The sequence below is a fragment of the Psittacula echo genome, assembly GCF_963264785.1.
Source record: "Psittacula echo genome assembly, chromosome: 14".
Taxonomy (NCBI): Eukaryota; Metazoa; Chordata; class Aves; order Psittaciformes; family Psittacidae; genus Psittacula; species Psittacula echo.
In genome coordinates, this window is record NC_137750.1 from 11346267 (window position 1) to 11373962 (window position 27696).

Below are 27696 nucleotides of genomic sequence, written 5' to 3' on the forward strand. Positions count from 1 at the left end.
CCTTCCTAGGAGAATAGATCCCCTCTTGTCAGAAGGGAGAGCTCTCCTCTAGGAGGTGGGGATGGATTTGCTATTACCAAAGCAGCAGCATCGCTGATGCTGGTGGCAGTTTGCTGTCTGTATTGCTGAAACCAGCCTTGCACTTGTATGAGCATGCCAGGACCAAGCTGGGTGGCACCACTGTCTCTGAATGTGCAGAGCTTGACACCTTTGCTGGATGCTTCTGTTCCCACTAAACCAAGCACTTGGACTGGAGGCATCCAGGCAGATGCAGTTCCTTGGCTTGTGTTTCACAGGAGGTCATTCTGAGTGGCAGAAAAGCCCTTTTTGGCCTTAAAACCTGTGTCTCTACAAGGTTTTCCACCAATTACATGTAACTTGAGAATTGCTGCTGACTCTCATGAGTGCCAGGTAACTGCTTCCAGCAGAAAGTGACTCAGGTGTGCAGGGTGGGAGCACAGGGCATTGCCACACCTCCAGCATGCCCATACCCTAGGGTTTTTCCCCTAACTTCATTTCTATCTATTAATATAAAGTTTGGTTGGTTTGTGTTTTGGCTGGTCAAGGAAAATCTATCTTCTGTAGGATAATTACTTGGGGAAGTTTCTCCTCTCCTTGTTGGGTGTTACATCACAGGAGTGTGCAGCTTAGTCACAACCAGACAGGCATCCCTTGCTCTGGACCGTGCGGCAGCCAGGGCAGCAGGACCTGCACAAGCTGCTGCTCCTCACATGAGTGTTGTATGTGGTGTTTAGCCAGGATGAGACAACCAGACTAATCAAATCAACTCTTCTGCTCTTAGCTTTTGACAGCTAATGCAGTTTTACCACTCATGGTGATACAGCCTGTAGAAGATAGGTGCAAGTGTGTCATTTCTAGTGGGGACCAGGTAGGTTTAGATCTAGTGTTTTAGTATTTCAAGCAGTGAAGACTTGCCTGAAGTGTATGAGAGCCGACAGAAATAGCTCATGAAAAGCCACCTGTCATCCTCAACTGGAGCTAAAATGTCCAGAACCCCCTGAAATAACTAAGATCAGTCCATGGCTAAGCTGTCCATCACCATATGGTAGATACATGCTAAAATGAATGATGAAGCCCTTCAACAGTGTGGGAATCCATTTCTCATCGCCACCAAATTGTGAGTGGGTTGATGTACAGACCTCAGGAGAGCTGTGCTATGTAAGCTTAGCTTGGTTTAACACAGATACTTAGTACATTTTACAACTTTCTGCATTTAAATTGTTTAACCGTAAGATGCAATCAACAAAACCACATACTTGGGTCTCTTTCCATTTTCTCTTGCTCAGATGGCATCTCCGAATGTTGTGTGAGATGTCTGCTGTCCTCTGCAGGGTACTCATACCCTGAAGTGATATTTTTGCTTTAGTCTTCCTGTGCATGCTGGTCTCTCACTGCGCCTGCAGCCTTCTGGAGAGCCAAACAGTTTGTGAGACTTGGATTCATCTAGGTTCAGGCATCTAAAATGTGTTATCAGGTCTGAGGTAGTCAGGTAGATGGTGAGTAGAGCAGGGGAGACGTGCTTATAGAGATGAGTCTTCCATCCTTCCTGTCAGATGCATGTGGTTATTAATGTATTTTATGGCATTCAAGGGATCTCTTCATGCTCTCTGGATTTTTATTTCTCCTTTTTATCTTGGCAGTAACAAGATTCTTTTCTCTTTCCAGGGTGACTGTTGGATCTGTATGGAGCTCATGTCTACCTCGTTTGATAAGTTTTACAAATATGTATATAGTGTATTAGATGATGTTATTCCAGAAGAAATCCTAGGCAAAATCACTTTAGCTGTGAGTATTTTGCTTAAACCTTTTTGTATATGTTGTTGAAGCTAATGGGAAAGATTCAGATCTCTTCCACTCACATGTGAGAAAGCTGGTTGATCTGCGTGCAGCAGGACTGCTGCTGTTGGATTGCACCACGCTTAGAATGATCCTGGAGGATACTCTGACTTTTCCAAAGCATGCTGCATGACAGAAAAGCAGATCCTGGGGTCTGTAGTCAGTACATAGAGACCCCAGGACCAGTTTCCTGCTCTGCTTGAACATTGGCACCAGCCCCCTCTTTCAGGTGCATTGGTGATGGCATCAGCGTGAGCTAGGTGCAGGTTGTCTCATCTCAAGGAAGGTGCCTAAAATAGGTGGTCTGTCTCTCCTTCCATTGTTTGTAAAGGGAACAAAGGATTGGGCATTTATAGCCAGGACATACGAAACCTGCCAAACCGGGCTGTAGTAGCTTCTGCTGTTAGAGGAGAAACCTCATTGGAGGAGCAAGATGTAGGAAGTGACAGCCCTTCAGCTGCCCCGGAGGCTGGCAGAGCTTTTCATGACCTAAACACTTGGCCACAGGCTTGGGCAAGCAGAAAGGACCAATCTTTGGGTGTTGTTCCTCAATGTTGGACTTACATAGCACAGCTTCAGAGAGCTTTGCAGCACAACATGAACACCCTCTTGCCATCATCAAGGCACTCCTTTGGTAATAGGTTTTGATCTTTTCAGCAGAAGCAAAATGAATCAAAATAATAAACTTTCAGGGGATTTTATTTTTAAACCATTCTGTGAAATCAGACTCCCTGGGTGTCTCTTCCATCTGATGGTGAATGGTTAAATCAGAAGAGCTGCTGCTGCTCCCCACAGTGTTGCTGCTCTGCAGATGTAATGGGAACGGTTGTTAGCTACTGAAAAAGTACAGCATAGGGCTTGAAATAAGTTATTACTCCAGATAACTACATCAGAAACAGCTTGTCTTCACCCCTTGCTCCCTTCTCGAAGAGTGTGGTCTGTAAGGTTATAAGTGATAGGTGTTAAGTTAAGCATGTTCCCTCCTATCACTTCTTTGCAGGAAAGGCTGGGAGAAAAATGCTTGTATTACATGGCATACTACAGCATTGATATCTCAACATATTTAATGCCTTTCCCTCCTGTTCTGGGGGCTCCATAAGTTAAATAATCACAAGAATCTTAGGCCATTTGCTTATTTTTCATCTGGTTTTCTCTTCTAGACTGTGAAAGCACTAAACCACTTAAAAGAAAACTTGAAAATCATTCACAGAGGTGAGTTCCTGTCTTTCCTTCTTGCCTACAAGAATCGTTGCAAGACTTTTTAAGTGGCCTTTGCTTCAAGTCAGAGCGTGATTAGTGAGATGTCAAGGTGATTGGGTGTCTGCCTCTGGGCACATGGCATCTTTGGGGCTGGTTCCAGCTCCTCTTGCTCCCGCTCAGCACATCCCACCAAGGGGTGATGGTGACTGTGCAGCGCTGATCGTGACATGGAAACCTCCAGCTGTGACTTACTCATTTAAATGCCTTTCTCTTGCAGACATCAAACCTTCCAATATTCTTCTGGACAGAAATGGGAATATTAAACTCTGTGACTTTGGCATTAGTGGACAGCTCGTGGACTCCATTGCCAAAACGCGGGATGCAGGGTGCCGGCCGTACATGGCGGTGAGTGAGGATGAGCTGGGCAGGATCTTAGAATTACAGTATCAGCTGAGTTGGAAAAGCCCTTTAAGCTCATCCAGTCCAACCATTCCCCAGCACTGCCAAGGCCACCACTAACGCATGGCATTAAGGCCACCACTAATGCATGGCACTGAGGCCTCGTCTCCACGGGGTGTGAACACTTGCAGGGACGGTGACTGCAGCCCTGCCCTGAGCAGCCTGTTCCAATGCCTGAGCACCCTCTGGGGCAGGAATTGTTCCTCAGCTCCATCTAAACCTGCCCTGGTGCAGCTTGAGGCCGGTTCCTCTTGTCCCATCCCTTGTTCCTTGGGAGCAGAGCCCAGCCCCTCCTGGCTCCACCCTCCTCTCAGGCAGTTGTAGGCAGCGATCAGGTCCCCCCTGAGCCTGCTCCAGACTGAACCCCCCAGGTCCCTCAGCCGTTCCCATCACACTGTGCTCCAGGCCCTGCACCAGCTCCGGTGCCCTTCTCTGACCCCGCTCCAGCCCCTCAATGTCTCTCTTGTAGTGAGGGTCCCAAAACTGAACACAGGATTCAAGGTGTGACCTCACCAGTGCCCAGTGCAGGGGCACAATCCCTGCCCTGGCTCTGCTGCTACACTGGTGCTGATCCAGGCCAGGATGCTGGTGGCTTCCTGGCTGCCTGGGCACAAGCTGCTCATATTCAGCCCTGACAATCAGCAGCTTCCTTCTGCAGGCCTGGCTCAGCATGGCCGTGCCTGTGGTCTACCTGAAGTGTTAGCCTATTTCCTATGGGATGAGCAGCCCCTTCCCAGATGAAACTTTGGTCTGAGTGCTGCTGTTGGCAGCATCAGTTAAGGCACCCAGGCAGTGGCAAAGTGACCAAATGCCCTTTATTTTAGCTGGGTTCTTCTGGTGCTGCCAATGAGCTGCTGCCACTGTGCTGCTGAAGCTCAGAGCTTCAGTGTGCCTTCATGCTCCAAATCAAACAGCACATGGAGGGGTCGGTGCTGTCTGGGTGTGGGGTGTTCTTGGTCTGCGAGAAATCCATTTGCTGCGGTGGGATTGTATCACAGGAGTTACTGCAGAGCAGAATTACAGTGAGTTTTGCAAACCACTTTAATACCAAAGTGTGCCAGAACTTAATTCCAGGAAAATGTGATTCCAGCGAGCAGTAGCAGCAGAGCAGCTGTGTGGGAATGGCTCAGGCTGAGCAGTGGCTCCTGCAAGTCTGTCCTGCCTGTTTGCTTCCCTCCCTTCCTCCCTCCCCTTGCAGGGGGAAAGCTGTGCGGGTGATTTTTGGAGCGCTCTGAAAGTTTTAAACCCTTTTGTGCATTGGGCTGCTTTGAAAACACATCTCTTGGTTTCACGTGAGCTGAAGGGACCTCTTGTGAGGAGCTGTGTCTGCTGCTGCCAAAGTAACTTGAATTTCAGTGGCTGTATTTAACTCTCATCTTACGGCTCCATATACTGAAAAATACTGCTTTCTGAGTTCTCTTATCTGCCACCAAGGAAACAAAAAAAGACAGTCTCTCTCTTTTAAGGTACAGTGCCCATCTGGTCCAGGTAACCGCTCTCACAGGGCTTTTATCTCACTGGGGTGTCCAAGGCAAAACCTGTCTGCCCTGATTTCTGATCTGTGCAAGCACACAGTCTGCCTTTCAGAGCATCTGACCTTTTCTTTTCACTGTCCTTCTTGCAGAGCTAGTTACTGGATGAGCTGGACAGGATAGGACAGATGAGATCTGTTACTGGAGACCGGTGCTGTGATACAGCAAAGTCTGTGTGAGCTCCAGACCTGCAGCAAATGGTGAAATGGGGCATTTTATGTTTTAAATATAGACCCTTGTGAGGCTGGAGAGGGCCGAGCTCCTGCGAGGAAGAGGGTTGGTCAGAGCTGCCCACTTTGTTGTGCTGGTGGGATGTGGGGTGCTGACAGCAGCAGTGGGATGCCAGGAGGGGGTGGGAGCCAGTGCAGTCCCAGCTACTCTGACCAGCTTCTGATAGCATCCCTCATGGTGGTTGTGGACTTCTCCCTATGATCGGAGGCATGTACCAGGTCAGTAAATAGGGCTCTTGAAAAGCTGCCCTCTCTTTTCCCCCTCCCAAGTTCAGTGGACTGTAATTACAGGAGTTAATGTTCCCACTTTTCCTTAGAACCCTCAGCTTTGGTGGTTCCTTTGCTCAGGCTGTTGGGTTCAGTTACTAGGAGACAGTTCCTGGCATGTCTGTAAATAGCTGCACTGCTTCTTTTCCCCTGGGGCTTGGGTGGGGGAGTGCTTCTGATGGCCCCTTGGGATTCCTCCCTCTGTCCACATACACTCTGCTCTTTGTGCATCTCCATCAGCAGCTCCAGACCCTGTCGGATTTTGTAGTGAGCAGAAGTGTTTTGGTTCAGTTAGTTTTGAAGAGCCTTGGTGTGGTGCACAGTGTGTGGGACAAGCCAGCAGCTGGCAGGCAATGTGGGACATGGCTGACATCTTCCCTTCTGCACTCTGGACTTGGTGACTCCTTTCCAAGTACACGAGCATTTCCATGGACTGGGAAGCCTGGGAAATGGGGAGATGTCCCCAGCATGCAGGTACATCTGCCAGCTCTTTCTTCAAGCCAGCAGAAGCTGGTGGCTGTTGTGATGCTGTGATCTGGCCAGGAGTGAGGCCAGTCAGACCCCCCTCAAAAGGAAAATAGTATTTTTAATGGGTTTTTTTAGTGTGAAATAAGCAAAGGGCATGAGGTATGGTCAGCCAGGGAGGGGCTGGTAAGGGCTGCTGGATGATGCTCCCTGCTGATGAGACCATGTTGCTCTGGAAGGCCCACTTGGCCCTTGGTACTTGCAGTAATTCTTACAGCATGAGCATTTGCCCAGTGAAGGAACCTGATCACACTGTGTTCACTGGAGCTGGGTCCCCAAATAGCTGTTGATACCAACAACATAGGATGTAGGTCAGGCAGCAGGAGCCACGTCCAGCTGCTGAACGAGCACTCTGTTTTTTAACAAGAGTCAGAGCTGTCACAGGAAGCAGCAGATCAGCCTTGGAGCTACCAGTGCTCTAGAAGTTGTGTTTTGGCTTGGGATTGAGAAGTCCGCCCCTTGCACTGCTTCCTGCTGGACTCTTCAGTCTCAGTTTGAAAGCTTGCCTCTTGCTTAGGTGTTAAGGCTGTGGAAGAAGAACTGGGCTCCCTGCAGTTGCCTTTTGTAACTAACTAATTGAAGGACTTCTAGAGCATCCCAACCAAAATTGCAGGCCTTTGGTGAGGTTCTGTGACAGAGTCACTCAGTTGGGCTCAAGCAACACCTTAAAGAGCTGCTGCCTTGCCGGAGCTTTGCCTTCTTCATACGGCTCTTGGAAGCAGCAGTGCAGGTGGCATTGATGGGACGTGCCAAGCTCAGCAGTACTGGAGGGTGGCTTTCCAAAACAATGCCAGATGGAGAAGACCTCTGAAGTCCTGCATTAAGGATGCCTCTTCAGGTGCTAGAGAATCTACCACAGTGCCCATGAAGTTCTCCTGGTCATTAATTACACTCCTAATACCATATTTTAAATACCAGTAAGTCTTGTTTGAATGGATGGCTGGGGGCTCTTGCTTCTGCTTTGTTTGCAGAATCAAGGAGTCCTTCACGGTGCAGTTTCTTTCCCCAGGAGATGCTTCCTGACTCGATGTCATCACCTCTTAAGCTTTTCTCTGAGGAGATTAGGGGCTGAGCAGCTTATGTCCTTAAGGAGGATTGGATTGTGTTTTATGGCTGTGTTGTAAACCCCTTACTTTTCTAGCATCCTTCTACTAACATAGAGCATGAAATTGAGCAAACTTCAGTCCTCGTTTTACCTGTGGAGTATATAATAAGAGCAGTGGTTCCTAACATGATGCTCTTCTGGGATTTCAAGCTCTCCTGTCCTTTTCCAAGAGCTTGTCTGTCACCCTAGAGTGCTGCTTTCTCTGTCTTGTTGAGTGAGTCAGCATCCAGGCAGAGCCCAGCTCATCAAGCAATCACATCACATCAGTTCTTCGGGAACCCTTATTTGTTACACAATATGCAGAATTTAGTAACTAATTTTGTATTTTATTGGATATTATTAGCTGTAGCCCAAGGAAGGTCACCTCTGAGGTCCCGTTATGAATCCAGTCTTTCCCACTCAACAGAGCCCTCTGAACAACTCTGAACTCCGTCAGTGAATCCATTTACTAGGGCAAATTATTGATGCTTGACTTAGTTACAGGCCAGACAACACACTGCACTAACCCGGGCTTATTACAGCCACACAATTACCTTTTTGAACAAGACAGATAAGGTTATCAGGAATCATGGAATAGTTTGGGTTGGAAAGTACCTTAAACCTCATCCAGTTCCAACCCACTAGACCAGGTTGCTCCAAGCCGTATCCAGTCTGGCCTTGAACACTGCCAGGGACTGGGCATTCACATCTTCTTTGGGCAGCCTGTGCCAGAGTCTCACCACTCTCACAGTAAAGAATTTATTCCTTATATTCAACCTAAATCTGCCTGTTAAGTTTGAGCCCATTCCCCCTTGTTCTATTGCTGCAGACCCTGATGAAGAGGAATATGCTGTGCCAAGCCCAACAGGACCTTGTTCCCTTCATTAATGCTCCTGCCAATCTTTCCATGCCTAGCAACTGTCCCCTGTCCACCAGTCCATCCGTATTCCTGCTGTTGAGATGGAGGAATTCAAAGGCTGGTAGGAAAGCCAGCTGGGAGGGGATGGGAATCCCATGTGAATGGAAACCAGCGTCTCCACCTGGAAAAATGCTGCTGGAGAAGTTTTTAAATGAAACATTCTCTCAAAGCAAATACGTAAAGGAAATAGGAGGGGAGGAAAGGCCATTCTCTAGAAACAAGATCTCTGCTGATAATCTCTGTGCAGCCGCAGGCTTCAGAGCTGACCTGGCCAAGGGGCAGGGACAGGAAAGCAAAGAACAGAGGAGATTTTGGAAGGAATGGCTGAATTCAACAGTCCAAGCAGAGATTAGTATTTTGGCTGAAGTATTTATTGACAATACTACTCTTACCTCCTGCGTAGGTGTAAAACCAATACCCACAGGGGCAGTGTTACTGCTGCTCTCCTAGAGGTGGTAGAGGGGAAAACAGCAGGTCCACCTAGTTAGTAAAGACTGAAGAACTCACCTTCTTCACTTCTCTGTCAGCCCTTCCACCCATCATGCTGCGTGCCCTTTGCTCTGCTGGCCATGGAGCTGTGTCTCCTCCTGCAGCAGGGGTAGGATGCTGCACCACCCCTGAAGCAATTGGTGCTGCAGTGCAGGCCCAGAGAAAATGAAGTGTGAATGGGCTTCTTCATTGGCACCTAGTACTGGAAAGGACCTTTGAAAAGACTACCCAGCACAGTGTGACTGTGATGCTTCACTTGCTTCTCTGAGTAACTCACATCTGTGCTCTTAGACTGAGGCTTTTGCAGCACTGCGGTCATCTTCTGTGAGCTCCTACGTGCCTAGAAGGAGATCCAGAAAGCTTATTAGGCATAAAAATCAAGATCCACATGAAATTAGATGCCTCGCCTCTTCACCAGCCAAAGAGTTTGGTGTCACCAAAGTGAAATCGCTGTCATCAAGTCCCAGACTGGTTTGGGTTGGAAGGGCCCTTAAAGCTCAGCCAGTTCCAGCCCCCTGCCATGGGCAGGGACACCAGGTTGCTCCAAGCTCCATCCAGCTTGTCTTGTCATCGTAAGGGAGAGCCTCTGAAACTTCCTGTAGAGTGGACTAGTGACAACTGGCCAGGAGTGGATGGATGCTCACACCTATCTGGAGCTCCAGCACTTACTGTAGGGCTCATCTTGGACACTGAGGGCTGCTTGAGAACCAGCATGGTGATTCCTCACAAGGACAAGTCACCTCACAAAGCAGGGTTGCCTCTTCCCAGAGATCTTGGGTCATGTCCACAGGGCTTGTGCTGAACACCTCCTGGGGAGGTGAGCAGTCAGACTCTTTATCAACCATACAGGGTCTGAACTGCCAGCCAACACAGTCAAGGTGCTGGTGCTTATGTGGACGCTGAAATAGAAGCACCATGGCAGCCTCCTCCCTTCTCTGATGTGTTCATACCCTGCCTCTTTGGGCCATCAGCACATCCAGTGGTGGGTCTCCATCTCAGCCATTTCCTTTCATCTTGGTGTTAGGATGCCTGGCATGAGTTGGGCTTTGTCTGCAGCTTTCATTCCAGGTCCCTGGATTGTGACTTTTCCTCCACTGGTGTTAATTGCTCCTGTGTCATCTACATGGAAAATTCTCAGAATTCTTTCTGCTCTGTGTTTAGGTGAGGTTTATTTTGGTTCATCCTGCTTTCCCTTTAACAGAGCCGCCACAGTCGAGGGGAAGGTGCCTGTTGCTTGGTCACTGCCCTGTGTGGGGGCTTCAGTGGAGAAGCTCTGTCTCACCGGTGCCACCTACCTCATCACTAACACAGTTCGTAGTACTTCACACCTGCTGTAGTACTTCATACCTGCTGTGTGTGCAGTCCTTTCACTGTGCTGCATGGACAGTGAGTCCTTCTGCAGCCTGTGCAGAAGGCTTTCCTGTGGCGCATCCCTATGCTCTGCTCTGCTCTGCTGTGGTGCATCCCTATGGATCTGCAGTGTGGGAGTCCCAGTACTGGCAAAGCCAGCATCCCATGATTTTCATAGAATCCCGGACTGGTTTGGGTTGAAGGTACCTTAAAGCTCATCCAGCTCCAACCCCTGCCACAGGCAGGGACACCTTCCACTGGAGCAGCTTGCTCCAAGCCCCTGTGTCCAACCTGGCCTTGAACACTGCCAGGGATGGGGCAGCCACAGCTTCTCTGGGCACCCTGGGCCAGCGCCTCAGCACCCTCACAGGGAAGAGCTTCTGCCTAAGAGCTCATCTCAGTCTGTCACTTTACCCTGTTTCTTTTGACGTTTGAACCATTACATTTTCAACCAGAGAAGGCAGAACTGAGGTTTCTCATAAAGATGACGTGCTGGGTTTACATCATGAAGATGGTTTTTGTGGGTTTACCTCTCTGCATCCCTCGCTCTTAGGTGCAAATCACTCATGTCTGGCTTGATGTTATTTTCCACGGAAAACCTTTGGGATGCCTGGAGAACTTGTAACATCCCTTCAAGGGATGCCCAAAACCTGTTAGAGAAGAGCTGCTCTTACAGTGCATTGCTTTTAATACCTCCTGAGCTTTACCAGCCAGCAGACAGTTGGAAGAAGAATTCTGATAGATGCTGCTAAACCCGGGTTCCACTGGCTGGTGGATGAGAAGATATTTATTCCAGTTCTGATGATTCTCTAGGGACGACTTTGCTGTAAAAACACAGAAAGCAAAGGCTTTGTGCTAAAGAGACCCCAAAGTTAAACGGAACTGAATAAATAGCAATAATTATTCAAGCTGCTTGCACAACAAGTGAAAAAAAAGGATTGGACTGTGCTGAACTGCTGTTTCAGCTCACCTTTTACATTGCACCTCCATAAAATCAGTGTTTGAGTCCTTAAGATGTTTCTCTGCCCATGGGATGAATTTAGAGTTTTTTCTAAGCTTGCAGATGTTTCTCATTCCTTCCTGCTTGTTCCCCAGTGTTTGACTGATCCTTCTTCCTATTTCAGCCTGAACGGATAGATCCCAGTGCATCCAGGCAAGGCTATGACGTCCGCTCAGATGTCTGGAGCTTGGGAATTACCTTGGTAAGTGAGTGGGATTTGAGCGCTCTGCTATGTGGTGCTTTCGTAGTGGGCAGCCTTGGTGTGCTTTGCGGTGTGGTGTGTCAAATACAAGCTTGAAGCAAAGCCCAGCTCTGCTGCTGTGATTGAAGTGGGCACCTCCTGTCTCAATATCAACCCCTTCAAGGCAGATGGCTCTCCTGAACCCCTGAGCATACACTTAGGTGCAGCTGTGTTTTACAGAGACAGAGATGGAAGCAGGGAAGAGGTGTTGGATCATAAATGAATTTGCTTTTGGAACCTCAGGTGAGAAGGAATGGTGAGCATGGTGGTGCCGAACAGAGCATCCAGCCTGTGTAAATAAGCTTCTCACAGCCCTGGCATCTGGTGTACTTCGGCTGTGCCGAAGGTTTCGGTTAATGCTGGGTCCTGCTGCTGATTCCTCTCTGGCACTGCTGGGTGCACACATTGATAAATGGAAAAGCTCTTCCCTTCTCAAGGTGGTGAAGTAAAAAGAAAACAGGAGCAGTTACACATGAACCAATTGCTTCTGTCTTCCTCACTGCTGTTTTAAAATGCTCATTTTCATTGTCTTACAAGGAGAAGGTGGTTGGACTCAACGATCCTTATGGATCCCTTCCAAAATGAGATATTCTGTGGTTGTGTGTTCTCATTATCCATCTGTAGTGGTTGTTGGGATGCTTGGGAAGGGACTGGAGGATTTTACTCTCCTACTTTTGAACACCTTAATAAGAGCATTGGTTGTTCTGTAGTCAGTGGAGGAGAAAGCATTGTCAACAGGAAAGCATGGCATAGCTGGGGTAAATCTGGAGGTGCTCCTAATGTAGACAACAGAAACTACTATTCAGTAACTAATAAGTTCTCTTATCTCAGCTAAGCTTTATACAGGGACTGGGATGAAGAACCTCACCTTAGTCTTCCTTCTGGGGGGTTCAGAGTTCTTGCAAACATTTTCTTACCCTGATTGAATTTACCTTGTGTAATCTCCTGGTGCTGTTGCTGTCTCTCTGCAGTATGAGCTGGCCACGGGGCGATTCCCCTACCCCAAGTGGAACAGTGTGTTTGACCAGTTGACACAGGTAGTAAAAGGAGACCCACCACAGCTGAGTAACTCAGAGGAAAGGGAGTTCTCCCCAAGTTTCATCAATTTCGTCAACTTGTGGTAAGCGTCTCCTACTGAAAGCACTTGAGTTGGGTGGCTTTGTCACTGCACGTATTTGGCAAGGGTCACAAGTCAAGCCCTTCCTAGCTTAGCCTCACATTCCTGCACCAACATTAGGGTGAGGACCTTTCACATTTCAGTGGTTTGGAGGTGATAGGAGACTTGTCTGGGTGAGGGCTGAGGGGGGAAACCTTTGGAAACTGCACTTCAGGGAAGGGATGAGGGGTGAACCTCTGAAGAGCCTGTGCTCAGGAGAGGCACGGTAAGACCCATGGCAGAAGGTTCATGCCTACACACAGGTAGGATTCCCTGGCATGACACAGTCTCAGGACAGACCTGCTGTTTGCCCTTTCTTCTGCAATCAGAAGCCTGAGACATTGGCAGTATTTTCCTGTGCTTGGGCAAAGGGTCTGTTCTGGTCCTGCCTTTTTTGTGGTAAAGCCAGGACCATTCCCTCCCAGTTCTGCTCCGCACAGTGACTTTTGGGACCTGTAGCGAGTGGCTTGCTTGGTTGTTGGCTTCATGTCTTGTGTCAGTCATGTGTCAAGATCAACACTAGAAGCGGTTTTCTTTAGGCAGGGCCTCTGCAGCGTGGTCAGCCTTGGATGGGGACTGTGCAGTGTTTGGCAGGAGGTGCTTGGGGCAGTCCATCTGCCTGCCATGTCTCTGTGGTCCTATTTAGGTTGAGGGCTGATTGTGAATGTTCTGGTGAAGTGTTTTTCTATCCACATTTGAAAAGTGGTCACTGCAGTTTGGTTAATACCAGAGCACACAGGAGATCCATCAGTGTCACCTGGGTGGGTCTTCTGGGACCTTCTGTCCTGGACAGACCCAGGTGATGGATGTCCCCAGCACAGGAATGTCCATCTCAAAGCTCTGTGACACAGAAAGACTCTGCTCTAGACTATTTTAACTTTCAGGAGGTTTTGTTCCAGGGTTTTCCATCTGCTGGAGATGGTTTTGGGGTTTGGATTTTACTCTCTTTCAGAGTTACAAATTGTTATGAAGGGCAGGATTCACCTTCCAGCTGGCTGTAAGGGGAAGGCCTGGTTATTGCCTTTGGGCTGCAGAAAATAGAGCATCAAAATGGGTTTGCTACTCAAAAGAAGTTTCTATTTTTTTCAGTCAAAACCAGTGTAGTTCTTGGTTAGAAAGTTACTTTTCCCATCTACAGAACAAGCAATAGTTTGTTTCCCCCATTGATCTCCATAGGGAAAACGGGTCATTACAGAGTTTGCAAAGCCAGGAGCTGTGTGCACGGGTGAGTTTGGCTCTGGGTCACCCAACAGAGGAGCTTGTGGTTCATCATGAAACAGCAGCATCTTTAGCCCATTAGTCTGGGTCAATTCCTATTTCCAGCATATTTACCCTCCCAGGGCCTGCTGCTCTGCAGCAGCCCAGTACTTAGAGCACAGGGCAGTTTTCAGTCTGATTCTGGTTTTCATAGGATCACAGAATGGTTTGGGTTGGAAAATACCTTAAGATCATCCAGTTCCAAACCCCCTGCCATGGGCAGAGACACCTCACACTAAACCATGTCACTGAAGGCTCTGTCCAGGCTCTCCTGGAACACTGCCAGGGATGGGGCATTTACCACTTCTGTGGGCACCCCGTGCCAGTGCCTCAGCACCCTCACAGGGAAGAACTTCTGCCTTAGATCTAACCTGAACTTCCTCTGTTTCAGTTTGAACCCATCACCCCTTGTCCTATCGCTACTGATAGACAGATTTTTTTAATCCTTTTTTCTTAAATCAGCTGAATTTGGCCTGGAATGTTATTTATGACGTCTTGATAGCAACAATGTAATAAGTATTTCTCTTTGTAACCTTTAGTTGAGTGCAGACAGTGGTTTTGGTGCCACTAAGCAGGCAGGTGAGCATCCAGAAGGCAGTGCTTTAGGTGATGGCGTCAGTCTCCTGGGCATTACCAATAGATTAGCTAAGAATCTATTTTTGTGCATTCAAGAGTCAGGAAAAACATTGGAAGAGAGTCCTGCAGCGTTGCTCCTGCTCGCTGGGAGGGCTTTGTGAGGAAAGGGGATTTTCCAGAATGTTAACAAGTTTCTGGGATTTCTCTATGGGTTTTGGTGCAATTGCTTTGGATCCTGACACTGCTGTGAGTGCCTCGGTGGAACATTTTCCCTTTCCTCCCAGTCACAGAATCATTTGTGTTGGAAAAGACTTTCAAGTTCATCAAGTCCAACCATAGATCATCTTGCAGAGCTCTTTGAAGTTCCAGTCAGATTCTTCCTTTCACCAACCCCCCATGTTCTAGAGATATTGCAAGTGAAAATCTGTGGACATTTGTAAATAGCTTTTACATAAAATTTTACCAAAAGCAGCTTGATTTCCAGATAGTCACTGCCTTGGTACGCTAACAGTGACTATTGCTGTAAATACCGGACTCCTGATGTGATATAGAATGTGAATGACAATTCATGACATGCTTACCTGAGCTCCCATTTGTGCTGGAACTGCTTACAGCGACTCAGCTTTCTGCTCCAGAGCTTGCAGCTGTCCAAGCTCTGTGTCTGTCTCTTGGGAGTCTCATGCTGGCCACTGCAGAGCCATGAGCTCCTGGGGTCTGGTGTGCCTGGGGAGCACATCAGATGTTCTCAAGAAGGAGCTTTGTGGCCAGACACAGCTTCAGGTTGAGCTGGAAAAGAAATGAAGGAGTTAGGGCTGCTAAAACCCCTTCATTTCTTTAGCCTGAGCTGATGTTGTGACCTGGTTGCCTTGAAGGCAAGATGCAAGGCTCGCTGAGGTCAGAGAATGAATTGCTATTGGGTAGCAAAAGCCTGAAATGAGGATGTTTGTGTGGCAGCCACAGGATTTCTTGCCGTCTGTGCAGGCAGGTCCCAGCACAGCACCAGGTATGCTGCCTGCCTTACCCTCTGCTTCTCCGAATGCCACACTGCAGTAGTGCCAGAGCTTGAGAAAGGTCCCATGGGAATGGGAATAAAGCTGTTGTGAATTAGACTTACCCTTCCCTCATTTGGGAAAGGTGCTGCATCCACCCATCCCCTTCCCAGTGGTGGCTCCTAGGGTTGCTGGTTCTGTGCATCCCCAAGCTCCATCCTGCAGCCCCTCCACCTCTGGTCCCTTCCTGGTGGCTGTGGCCTGCCCAGGGCTGGATCTGCCCCTGGAAAGCAGCACTGGCTCTCCTCTGCCTCTGTGCCCTCCTGCCCGGTGGATGGGGGACAGGCTGGTTGCTGCTGCCCAAAACTTGTGGTTTTGCTGCAGCCAAACCTGTTTCCATATGGAGGCAGAGGGATGGCGGTCCGCTTGCAGCTCCCCTGGGTGCTGTCCCCAACAGCATGTGTTGGTGGCCACACTTGCTGTTCACCCATGGGAGAGGGAGGGAAGGAGAAAAAGAGGGAGGGAGTTCCTGTGGTCGCTCACAGCACAAGGATGTTTTCTCCAGCATACCAAAGGGTGGTGAGTCCCACCACGACAGCAGTGGGGTCAACATCGTGTCCTGTGAAAATCAGTACTGGATGTCTCTAATGGTTTCCCCAATCCCACCTTCTCCTCATTCTCTTTCTGCTTTCTTTAGCCTTACAAAGGACGAGTCCAAAAGGCCAAAGTATAAAGAGCTTCTGGTGAGTGCAAAGTGTGGCTGCCCATGTCTCAGCTCTGCTGGTCACACAGCGGGGCTGGGTCTCATGGCCAAGGTCACCCCTTGTCTTCTTGGCCCACCAAGGCAGCATGTTCAGCTCCACAGTGTGAGGCGGAGGAGCCCTGTCTCGTTGCTGGCAGCACTCTCATGTAAATGCCTCCAACACACAGGTTGGGAGTGCTCGGGCAAAATAAGACCTGAAGGAGCATGGCTCTGGAGTGGGACACCAGCAGAGCCTGTCTGTGGTGGTGGGTCTAAAGGAGGGAATGCAGTAGTGCTTTTGGGTTGGGTAAGTCACACTTGGCAACCCTGCACCTTCAAGGAACTGGTAGCCAGTTCCCCGTAGGGTGTGTGGAACCATGCCCTAAGTCCCTGATGTTAGGGGTGTGGTATGAAAGCAGATTGTGTGGTGTCCTAGCCAAGAGAGTCACCGTGGCATTACTTCTCCAGTACAGCCTGCTGGGCAGAGCAGAGCTCCAGGGTTCAGGAGAACCAGGTGTGGGTCCTGTTTGACCTCCACAAGCCATGCCTCCCTGTCACTGCTGTCTCCCCATTGCTGACAAGGCTGATGGTGAAACTTCTCTTGAAAGTATTCCAGCACAAATCCATGCTACGAAGGAGCCAAGTGCTGCTGATGCTGCACCCTCCCTGCCGCCTGCCCAGCAGTTCCTGACACTCCTGGAGTCCTGTCCTCCATACTGCACATTGGAGATACGGATTCCCTGTTAACAGCTGTGGACCAGGCTACGTCCTGCTGTCCTACAGCCACCACCAAACCCTGTGTTCTTGCATCAGGCACATCCACACGCTGAGTTGTTACCTGGGGTAGCGAGATGGGTCCGAAGGGCAAATGTAACCTTGTGTTTTCATCTGATTCCAGAAACATCCCTTCATCCTGATGTATGAGGAACGCACAGTGGATGTTGCATGCTATGTTTGTAAAATCCTGGATCAAATGCCAGCAACTCCCAGCTCTCCAATGTACGTGGATTGATATTGCTGCTACATCAAACTCTAGAAAAAGGGCTGAGAGAAAACGAGCTGTAAAGAGTTTTCATCACATATTGCAGTGTTTTTAATGCTCGCCCAGACACCATGTGCAATAATATTGGTGTTATTTCCATCCTGTCTGTATACTGTTGTCACATATAAAGTGCATCCCTGTAATACCTGATCACACAGTGTTAGTGTTGGTCAAAGAGAGACCTCATCTTGCTCTTTTGTGGACATATTCATGAAATGTGGAGATAAGTACATTTATTTGTTGACCGTGATTGGATAGCACCTAAAATTCATTTCTAGACTCAAACCTTGGAGACTTCTCAGCAGCTACTGGAAAGATTTTTTCTCTCAAACTCTTCCAATTGTTGTTTCAAGTAATAATAAAAAGCAAACAAATAAAAGTTAGGCGTTGTCTGTCTGAACATTAAAGAGACTTTGCCTGGAGGGAGAAGAACTTGCTTAACCAACGAGATGCTTTTGCCTTCTGGAGCTAGCAAGGCAAAGGAGGATTTTACTCTTCACAAAGTGCAATAGATTTTACTGCTATGAAATTCTGTTGCTTTACAGTCGCAGTGTACTTTCTGGGGACAGTGTGCTCAGCTGAGCTTCCTGTTCAAGAGAGATCATGTTAAATATAGTGAATATGTCTTTACCAAAAATATGTTGCGTTGAAAAGAGGCTAACATTAAACTATTCCGAGATGGGACATCATGTATTCTTTCTCCTTTTACCAAGCCAGCCACTCTTCACTCTTAACTAGGTGTCCTGTAAATTGTTACCTGGTAAGATAAGACCTTTGACCTGAAGAATTATTAAACTACTCAATTGAATTTAACCTGCGTGTGACCTGGTTTCTGGCAGCGCAGCGCTCCCCACCGCCTGGCTCTGCTTTGACTGCAACAAGTGCCCGTCGCAAAGGCTGCGGCTGCTTTGAGGAGCCTCAAGTGAATGTCTCTGATTTCTAGATGCTATTTCTTATGCTTTTCACTGGGCTGCCACCTCCCAGCTCTGAGTCCCTCACAAGACCGAACCTCAGCGCTTCCTTCCTGGCGTGGCAGGCAGGATGGTGGGGATGGGGCTCTGTGCCCACCCACTGCAGTGAGTGTCAGCTCTGCTTTAGCTTGCTGAGACTTTGTTCGCAGCCTCTGGGCACATTTAACCTCGTTGTGACCCTCCGTGGCTCTTGTTGCTGCACCCCAGAGTGAACCTCACTGAGACTGTTTGGTGCTGATAGGGATGAAGGAGCATCTAATGCCCTGGGGGCTTTTAGCTGACCCAGCAAGGCCAAAGCTGCTGTCTTCCAGCCCGTGGCATATTTTTCAAAGATTCATTTTTCTTAGAAACATTCGTTTTCTTTTTTTCCCAAATCATTGTAGTTTTCAGACATTTAGTCACCTACCAGGGATAAAATGGAGGCTGCAGGGCCTCTGATACCCATTTTGAGTTGTCCAGTTTAGGTAGGACTTCATCCATCTCAGAGCAACCTATGCAAAAGCTCTGCAGCAGAACTGGATCCAGGACGCAGAGGGCTGGAGACGCAGTGGGAGTGAGAGCACAGCGGTGCTGGCAGCATTCCCAAGGAAGGGATTCCCACCACAAACCAATGCTACCAAGCGCAAACTGGGCTGATGCAGGAGCACTGGAGGCCAGCGCATCCCTGCCCCAGCTGCTGGGCTTGGAAAGGAGAGAGCTGAGGCCATGCCTGTGTGGACACCGGGTGCTTCTCCCACTGCAGAGGTGACACCCTCACATAACGCAGCACCGAGCATCTCCCGCTTGGCTGTGGGAGCTGGTCCCTCTGATGCCAATGGGATCCTTTGAGGTGCAGCCCTTCCTGGATTATGTTACTGTGGAGCTGTTTGTCAAGTGAGGCAAGTCACTAAAGTCTTCCCAAACGGACAAGCAGAGCTTTGTGAATGAAGCGGTCATTCCAGCAGCTCTGGTTGATCACTCGGAAGGATCAGTAGAGCAAGGAGCGCAGCTGAGTGCTGGTCCCCACCGCCCCAGCCCTGGAGCCTCAGAGAACTCAGCTTTCCTCAGGCTTGGCCAATCCTCACAGCTGGGATCCAGCTCAGCAGCCTTCAGCCACCCATGGCGGGCCCCCGGGGCACGCCGGGTCCCATGGGGTGCTGGCTGGGGGGGCTCGGAAGGCACATGCAGAAGCTGTGCTGCTGCCGCTGCTCACAGGTGTTGGTCTGATTCACATCGCCCCAGTGGCAGGGATCCCCAAAACCCTCCAGTCGGCTGAGACGGATCCTCCCCAGGATCAGTGTCCCTCCAGCACAAGGGGCTGCCTTGCTCTGCTCTTGGGGTCTGTCCTCTGGTGCCAGCCCCCCTGGAGCTCATCTGTGGCAGCACCAACCGTTTGCTTTTGGTGGGTGGGAGATGGAAGCGTGAAGCTTCAAGCTGCCAGTGCGGAAGCCAGGATTGAGGTGCTGCAGCACAGGCAGATTTAGCATATTCAACACAGATTGTTATCAACTATTGAGGGTGCACCATTTATGATAATGTATCTTTATTAAAAAATAGAGGGGGGAAGGTGTATGGTGTTCAGAAGCTGTGAAAATAGTGCAAGAACTGTGCGTTGTGAACTCTGCTTCTTTGTTTTTGCTCTTGTACCATAGAAAAATGTGTAAAAATGATCCAAAAGCTGATGTGCAGGGATGTTGCCTTATTGTCTGTAAAGATGGAGCTCAGGAATGTAACTGCTTCAGAGAGCTTCAGAGTATTTTATGCGGGATCCTGGTTTGACTTCCTCCTCTATTTGAGATATATACATGGATCAGAGTGTTTATGTTCTATCCTTTTGCCTGCAGGTCATAATAAAACTAGGATGCGACTGTGACCTTGTTATGTTCATTTCAGGCATGAATGGGAAGGTTCATTAAAAGCTGTTGAAATTCCCGGCTTCCAGGGTTTTCCTCCAGGTGGAGGCAGGAGAAAAGCTGCCTTCAAAAGTGTTTGTGCCAAATAACAGCAAACCTCAAGTGGGGGGAGACCTGGTTTCTGTGTAAGAGAGCTGAGCCCTTTGAGCTGTTGAGGTGCCTCAGGTGAGCCCCGTTTGGTGCACAGGGAGGTTCTGGTGGCTCAGGACGCCTTGTCCCAGTGAGGGGGACAGGAAAGTGCCCACACTGCAGGGAAGGGGCAGGCAGTGCTCACAGCTTGCAGGCTGCTTTGGACAGGCTGAGACCATAGGGGGCTGTTCAGCCTGGAGAAGAGAAGCTGCGTGGAGACCTCAGAGCAGCTCCCAGTGTCTGAAGGGGGTGACAGGGATGCTGGGGTAAGCGTCTCTCCTGCCTGGAAGCCATGGAGGGCTTGGAGACTGCTGAGTGGGCAAAACAGGACCCCAACAGCCCCACTGGGAAAGAAGACAGTGTCAAGGGAGAGGGGGCAGCCGTGACTGCCTGCAGTGCTCACCCTGGCTTGATGGGGCCAGGAGCGCCCGGCTCGGTGAGGGGATCGTTGCTCATTCCGCAGCTCAGGAGCACAGGTCCTTCCCAATGGTTGGAGTAACCTGGCGCTGGCTCTTGCAGTGTCTCTTGCAGTTTTGTCAGTGGAAGGCAGATCATGGAGCTGAGGAAAGTCTTGCTGTGTCGAGATGCACCATGTGAGAGGTCCAAGCCTGTCAGTGTGCATCCAGTCCGTGCCTCCACCACCCCAAGCCTTCTTTTGGGAGGTTCTTGGTACCAGCTCAGTACTTTGGATGTTCTTGGGCCCAGCTGCAGTCCTCAGCCCTCAGCCAGGATCCAGCATCCCGGATGTGCTGATCTCCTGGAGGAAGACAGAACCTGACCACACACCAGGGAGAGCCTTTCCCTGCCGGGCAGACGTGGAGGATCCAGCTCCTCCCCTTGCAGCTTTCTCCCATGCTCGGAGCTGCCCTGGGATTCTGTTCCCTTGGCGCTGCCTTTGCATCCCCAGGTCTGCTCCGCAGGGAGCTGCCGCGGCTGCAGGAGCTGAAAGCAGCTGGTGGCTGCGTGAGTCCATTCCCACACTGGGTATTCCCATGCTCTGCGGGAGGGAGAGGGTCCCTCTCGTCCCTTTTCCCCCGTGACTGTGCCATGCAGAAGGGGCGGGTTTGTGGCCCCTTCAGGTCCTCTCAGCTGCTCCCGTCGAGCTCATGCTCTGTTTTGCCTCCTGTAGACTCTTCCATGCCCATTTGGACTCCACTGCCTGTGCTGAGGACCCCATTGTCATTGTGTCCCTGCTGAGGGAGGTACAGAAACCCTGCACCCCACATCCCAGATGCTGCTACTCTCAGACAGGACCCACAGCTGCACGGTGCCACTGCTGCTGCTGCTGCTTCGAGCCCTGGACAGCTCCAACCTGCCTTGCTGCAGTGATGGGTGATGGCTTCCTCCGGCCCTGGGGCTGGGAGTCCTCCTTTGGCGCCATGACCAGGTCCCTATGGCTCGACCCTGGCTTCTTCCAGGACCAGCTTTGAGGTCTGGATGTGTTCAAACACATCCCAGCCTGGATCCGAGCAGTACGAATGCACACGTGCACCGATGCCTAACTCCTATCGGGAGCACTTTGAGGTTTGTGCTCTGTATTTCCACTCATCTTCTGCTTGGCTCCCCTCAGCCTTCATCCCAGCCTCTTGTCTCTTTTTGGTGGCCAGGTTAAGTATCAATGAGGTTCTTGGGCCTGGGTTAATGCCATAGGAGAAAACACTCCCTTTTGTCTTTGCCTCCTGACACAAATCACGAGCGTGGTCACTGCTCGGGGCACGCCCAGGGCCCAGGGAAAGGAGCGGCTGCTCCGGGGGTAAGGAAAGAGAAAGCAGCTCCGGAGCTTTTCCATTATGGCTGAAACTGAGACGAGGCCTCGGTGCCCCGGGTGAGGGGCGGCCTCGGCAGCGCTGGGGGCGGCGGGACCGGACCGTGCGGGTCCTGTCCGGCCCGCTCGGGTCCTATGGAGGGCGCGGGGAACACCCTGGAGCACGAGCGCCCTCTTCTGGAGGCAGCCCCGCGCTGCAGGCTTGTGCCAGCCCCGCCGCAGCTCTGCTGAGGCCCGCGGCGCGCCCCGCTCCGCCGGGAGCCCTCCTTCCCCGGGGGCCTCCTTTCAGGCGCTGCAGACGTGGGGGTGACAGCGGGTCCGGGGGTGCAGAACGGTCATGGTTGGGTGAGGAGAGGCCCTGCCCCCCCCCGAGGAAGCTGGGGTGAGAGGGGGGTAGAGGCTCTGTGCTGACCGGGCAGGGATGAGCAGAGGGACCTGGATGGGTCCCCGCGGGCCGGTGATGGGCACATGCGGGCTCCTGTCTGTGCCACCTCCTCATCCCCCACACACCCCAGGGCCGAGGGTTCCCCCGCTGCGCCCGGAAAGGCTGAGAAATCCATGTTTCACCGCGCCACCGGGGAGGGAAACTGCCTGAACCGCAGCCTGGCTTGAGCTGAAGCTGATGGAAAGATGCTGCTGTTGTCTCAGTGCCTCCCGTGCAGGAAGCACCGGATGGTGCCCTGAGCCAGGCATCTCGCGTTAAACACCTCCCACAGGCACGGAAAGGGTTCGTTTGACTCTTGGAACATCTTTTGGCTTTATATTCCCTGTGTTTTTCAGGCAGGAAGGCCCAGGGAGAGTGGGACATCACCGGGATCCTCCAGCTTGGTGTCGACAGGTAGGAAAACCCCAGGGTACTGAATCCTTTGGGACAGCTGGTGTGGGGAAATCACCCCACACAGAAGGCTGAGTGTGGAATGCCCCTGGGCAACGGGGAGGGAGAGCACGTCCTGTCCTACCCGTGGCCTGTGCTCGCACAGGAGGCTGCTCCCATGGGGATGGAGCTGACCTGGGCTCTCCCCCAGGCCCCTGCTGTGGGTATGCTTCAGGGCCTGGGAGATCAGACCCCTGATCCCGCTCTCTGCCCGCAGCAGGTCCTTGGTCAGGACTCGGCCTCCCCAGATGCTCTGCTCCAAACCTGAGCACCTGATGTGCGGCTTTCCTGAACTTGAAGGCTGTGACTCCTCTTGCCTTCGCTTTTCCAGCAGGACGCTGGCAGCACGTCCTCCCATCGCCTCTTCTGCCGGTTGAGCACACAGGCAGGCTTGGTCAATGGGCAGGTGGGACAGGTGAGTGCTCTGGTCCATCAAAACAATCCTAGACTGAGGCTTGTCTTCACCTTCTCTGAGTTAACCATAACTTTGAACCATGGAATAACGCGGCTGGAAAAGCCCTTTAAGCTCATCCGGTCCAACCATTCCCCAGCAGTGCCAAGGCCACCACTAACCCATGGCACTGAGGCCTCGTCTCCACGGGGTGTGAACCCTTGCAGGGACGGTGCCTGCAGCCCTGCCCTGGGCAGCCTGTTCCAATGCCTGAGCACCCTCTGGGGCAGGAATTGTTCCTCAGCTCCATCTAAACCTGCCCTGGGGCAGCTTGAGGCCGGTTCCTCTTGTCCCATCCCTTGTTCCTTGGGAGCAGAGCCCAGCCCCTCCTGGCTCCATCCTCCTCTCAGGCACTTGTAGGCAGCCATCAGGTCCCCCTTGAGCCTTCTCTTCTCCACACTGAACCCCCCAGGTCCCTCAGCCGTTCCCATCACACTGTGCTCCAGGCCCTGCACCAGCTCCATTCCCTTCTCTGGCCCCACTCCAGCCCCTCAATGTCTCTTGCAGTGAGGGGCCCAGAGCTGAACACAGGACTCGAGCTGCAGCCTCACCAGTGCCCAGTGCAGGGGCACAATCCCTGCCTTGGCTCTGCTGCCGCACTGGTGCTGATCCAGGCCTGGATGCTGGTGGCTTTTAGGCTGCCTGGGCACAAGCTGCTCATGGTCAGCTCCATCAATCAGCAGCCTTCTTTGGGCTTGGCCATCCAACCACTTTCCAACCCTTTTATTATCCTTTATGGCAGTGGCCAGATTTAGTTCCAGCTGTGCCTTCGCCTTCCTTTCTCCCTATATCACCTAACAACATCCTCTACTGCTCATGGGGTGACTGTCCCTTCTTCCATAGGTGACAGATTCTCTTTTCAGCTGAGTTCCAGCACCATCTCCCTGTTCAGCCAGGCTGCTCTCTTCCCTGGACATAGGGACTGCGCACTCCTGCACCTTAAGTATTCCATTCTTGAAGAGCATCCAGCCTTCCTGGACCCCTTTGTCCTTCAGTTATATTTCCCAAGGAATTCTGCCAACTGACGTCCTGAACAGGCCAAAGTCAGCCCTCTGGAACTCTTACGGTGGAGGTTTTGCTGACAGCTTGGCTCAGTCCATGCCATTTATCACAGCAGGCTGTGGTTTAGAGACTTCAAGATGTTTATAGGACCTAGTCCATGAACATCTTAAAGTCACTAAACTTGAAGATGTTGAACACATGAATGTGTTTGACTCAAACATGAACACAGTTTCAACTACATCTCAGATTCACTTCTGCAGTGTCTCAGGATCATCCCACCATAGACACACCAGCAACCCCCCCTGCAGACAGTGGGTGAACGTCCTGGGAACCCCTTTTTAGGCAGAAGAAAGAATGTGGAAAATGACATTAATGGGTAAATGGAACTCGCAAAGGGTTTGGGCAGGGAGCCCACCGCTGCCTTTGAAGGGGTCACTGACCCGAGGTTTACAGAACAAAGTGAAGCCAAAGCCATCAGAAGAGAAAGCCTTCAGAAACAGGAGACTCCAGGCAGCTTGCTCAGGAATCTTCCAGGAGAAACTGGTGCTGTGGAAGAAACGCGTCTGCTCCTGCGAGGACTGAGCTGAGCTGGGAACGGGGCTGATGCCAAATGGTGAAATCAAACAGCAAACAAGAGCGTCAAGACAAAAGGGTTTTAATAATGAAGGTGTTGCTGGTAACATAGGTAAGGAAATGTGCTTGCTTACAAGTCTGAAGCTGACAGCATCCCTTTAAATAAGGAAATAGGTTTGCCGAGAGGAGGAAGTTACCTGGACAGGCCTGTACAATGCCGCAGTGCAGCAGCTAACACTACTCTGGTTCAAGTGCTGGTGATATTCTGCAGGGACTGGCTTGGGAAAATCTCTCACTTAGAAAAAGGAATTCTTTTACAAAATGCACGCTGTGACCCTCTCCCCCAGCAGTGCACTGTGACCGTTTGCACAATAGAAAAGTGGTGCTTTAAATAGCGACTTGAGAGCTACTGCCACGTGCTTTATACAGCATGCAACAACGCCACGAGCTGGAGGCACAGCAGGGGCTGCACAGCCTCCTCGACAGCTCCAGCATCCCTGGGGGGAGCATCCCATGGGAACCATGGCCGGTTTCCCCCCTGGCTGCTGCACCTCCGATGTGCTGTCTTTCCAGTAACACAAATATTAAATATGCTCAGTCTGTAAATAGTTTAACAATCTTTGTCAGCAACAATATTTACTTTGGCAAAACCAGAATTGCAAAGAAGTAGACGTGTCCGTCAGACAAGTCCGCAGCAAGGTCTTTGGTGGAAGCCAAGAAGTGAAGCAAAGGCTCCTTCTCTTCAGAGCCTGAGGAAATATATTGCACAGAGACTCATAGGAGAAATGCTGGTGACTTCAAATGGAAGGCATCACTGCAGGAGAGCATCCATCTCTGCCAGCTTCAGGAGAACTAGCTCCTCCAGGCTCAGTGATTCACAGCTGTTCTCCGGGTGGCCTTGCTCTGGGCTGAGTGAGCAGTGATGCTGGAGTAAACTTGGGAACCAGGGGATGACTGATGGGGATCAAGGAGGGATGGGAAGAATGGAGGGATGGATGGCTGAGGAGTGGAGGCAACAACAGCAGATGCTTGCACAGAACCGCAGCCCCGCAAGGACCTGCTCAACCCTGCCTCATGTGCAGGCCGCTGAGTGTCCATTTCTGGCTCTCCCTGCTCCCAGGTCATGCAAGGTGGTGGAGATCCATCCTGACTGCCGGCTGTGCAAAGGACAGCCCCTCCAAAGCCTGGCTGTATTCTCTGTACGACTTGCTTCTACCTCAGACCAAAACACATTACACATCTCTTCATCTGTACCATACTAGCTGGGGTGCAGCAGCCCCACTGGGATGCCACATCCCTTTGATACCTGCATATGCAACCTTAGCAGCTGCCTCCAACATCCAGAGCTCACAGGCTCCAGCCTGATCCAGTTCAGACTGCAGCCAGGACGGCTCCTGGGCTTGCAGCCCCTCAGGCACCATGAGGACCTGACAAGGTGCCACCACGAATATGGGGGTGTCTCCACCTCTCATCCACATGGAGCAGAGCTGTGCAGGGACTGGGCAACACAGCGCTGGAGGCAGGAGGCAGGAAGCTCGGCAAGCCTGACTGTATGGAGAAGTGTGCTTGTCACCCTGGCTGGGCAGAGCCTCCCTGATCCCACATCCCTGGCTGGGCATGGCCCAGATGAGCCCAGCAGGACTGCCTAAAGGGCGAGGCGGGCAGGAGGAGAGGGCAGCAATAGGCTATCCTCTATCCTCTCCAAGATTTCCTGTTGCCACCAAGGTGAGGTCTCCTCATCACACAGTTTTGTCATGAGCTGCTCCAGTTCTCACGAGAGTGGCTGCTAAAACTGGGGAGGGGGGAAAGAGAAAAGAAAGAGAACCAAAGTTCTTTTCAAACTAAAGAAGTGTTGTTAAAGGCACTGCTGTCCTCCGTAGGGATGTGTTGATGGAGGAAAACCGAACTGCCAGAGCAACTGTGCTGTTGATTGGCCATAACTGGAAATTTAAACAGTTTATATGCTGGGAAAATGACTCCAGTTTCCATTGGATGTGGCACCTTCGCCCTGTGTGTTCTCTGGCATGACAGAAACACTGTGCTGGCTGCTATATCCTGCCTCCACCACCCGCCCTCTCACCACTGCTGCAGGTGCAGGTCCATGCTGGTGTTCAGGTTGAGATCGGTAACGTCTAGGAAATCAATATTGAAGATGCTGGGAGCCACGGGGGTGAGCGAGCCAAAGCCGGTGGAGGAGCTGGGGGGGGTCAGGTCCAGCCACTCCATTGTTTCCCATGGAGACTCAGTGAAGCTCATCTGTAAACCGGCGCCGTCAGCAGGGGAAGGGGAGAGCTGGGTGTCCATGGGCGAGAGGGGAGGCTGTAAGATCTCCTGAGAGGGGAGCAGTTCATCGGTGGCTTTGCCAGGGAACCCCTCCATCATCCCTTCGAAGTGGGACTCCTCTCCCCCCATCTTCAGCAGGGCGATTTCACTGACCCTGCCCAAGGGGCTGTGGGCGCTCAGCAGCACCTCGAGGTGAGCATCACTGCTGCCCGGGCAGTGCTCGAAGGGGAGCTGGGCTGAGGAGACCTGCTCAAATGGGGCGGATGCCTTGGGGAGCGCGGCGCTGGAGTTCCCTGTAGACACCGTTATCTGAGGTACTTTCTGGAGGCAGGACTGATCTTCCTTGGCATTGGCTGGCATCTCTGTCAACAAATGCGAGGGGTTTGAGGTGCTCTGGCAATGCCCAACACTGCTGCGCACAGGGGCATCACCTTGGCCTACAGAGACCTGCTCCCCACTCAACCCCCTTGGCCTTGCTCAGCCTTCCTCCTTGTGGGAAGCCTCGCAGGTTCCTGCTTTCTGACCTTGACTCCCCTGGCTTTGGACACTGTCCCTAGGGTACAAGCACTGGCAGCTGTCCCCATGGGCATGGGCTGTGCATGGGGAAGGGCAGAGGCAACCACTGCACAGGGGAGGGCACCGGCAGCACTGGGAGTGGTGGAGGGCAGGAGGAGGTTCTGCGTGGGGAGGGTGCTGGCAGTGCTGTGCACAGGCTGCTGCTGCCTTCTGTCTCTTCTTGCTGGTGGTGACCAAGCCCAGACCACCCCACCAGGTCCGCAGGAGCAGGCTTCAGGAGGGCCAATGTGCTTTTGGGTTCAAATCTCAGTGGCTGCTGGCACAG

At 51.3% G+C, this 27696-nt stretch overlaps 2 protein-coding genes across 7 annotated transcripts in view; one reads left to right on the forward strand and one right to left on the reverse strand.

Annotated features, from left to right (window-relative positions):
- Positions 1-18171, forward strand: part of MAP2K4 (mitogen-activated protein kinase kinase 4) — a 75743-nt gene extending 57572 nt beyond the window's left edge. Inside the window, exons 5-11 of one of the 4 annotated variants that reach the window (XM_080629078.1) lie at positions 1687-1806; positions 3018-3069; positions 3335-3462; positions 11037-11114; positions 12125-12273; positions 15829-15874; positions 16772-18171. In XM_080629078.1, coding sequence (XP_080485204.1) covers positions 1687-1806; positions 3018-3069; positions 3335-3462; positions 11037-11114; positions 12125-12273; positions 15829-15874; positions 16772-16885 — 687 coding nt within the window. In that variant the 3' untranslated portion in view covers positions 16886-18171. Of the gene's footprint in view, positions 1-1686; positions 1807-3017; positions 3070-3334; positions 3463-11036; positions 11115-12124; positions 12274-15828 lie in introns of all 4 variants that reach the window. The other 3 variants (XM_080629077.1, XM_080629080.1, XM_080629079.1) reach the window with 3 other exon arrangements.
- A 7821-nt stretch (positions 18172-25992) lies between these two features.
- MYOCD (myocardin) overlaps positions 25993-27696 on the reverse strand; it is a 227646-nt gene continuing 225942 nt past the window's right edge. For all 3 annotated transcript variants that reach the window (XM_080629354.1, XM_080629353.1, XM_080629352.1), the window contains one exon: positions 25993-27217. In XM_080629354.1, coding sequence (XP_080485480.1) covers positions 26649-27217 — 569 coding nt within the window. In that variant the 3' untranslated portion in view covers positions 25993-26648. The remainder of the gene's footprint in view (positions 27218-27696) is intronic.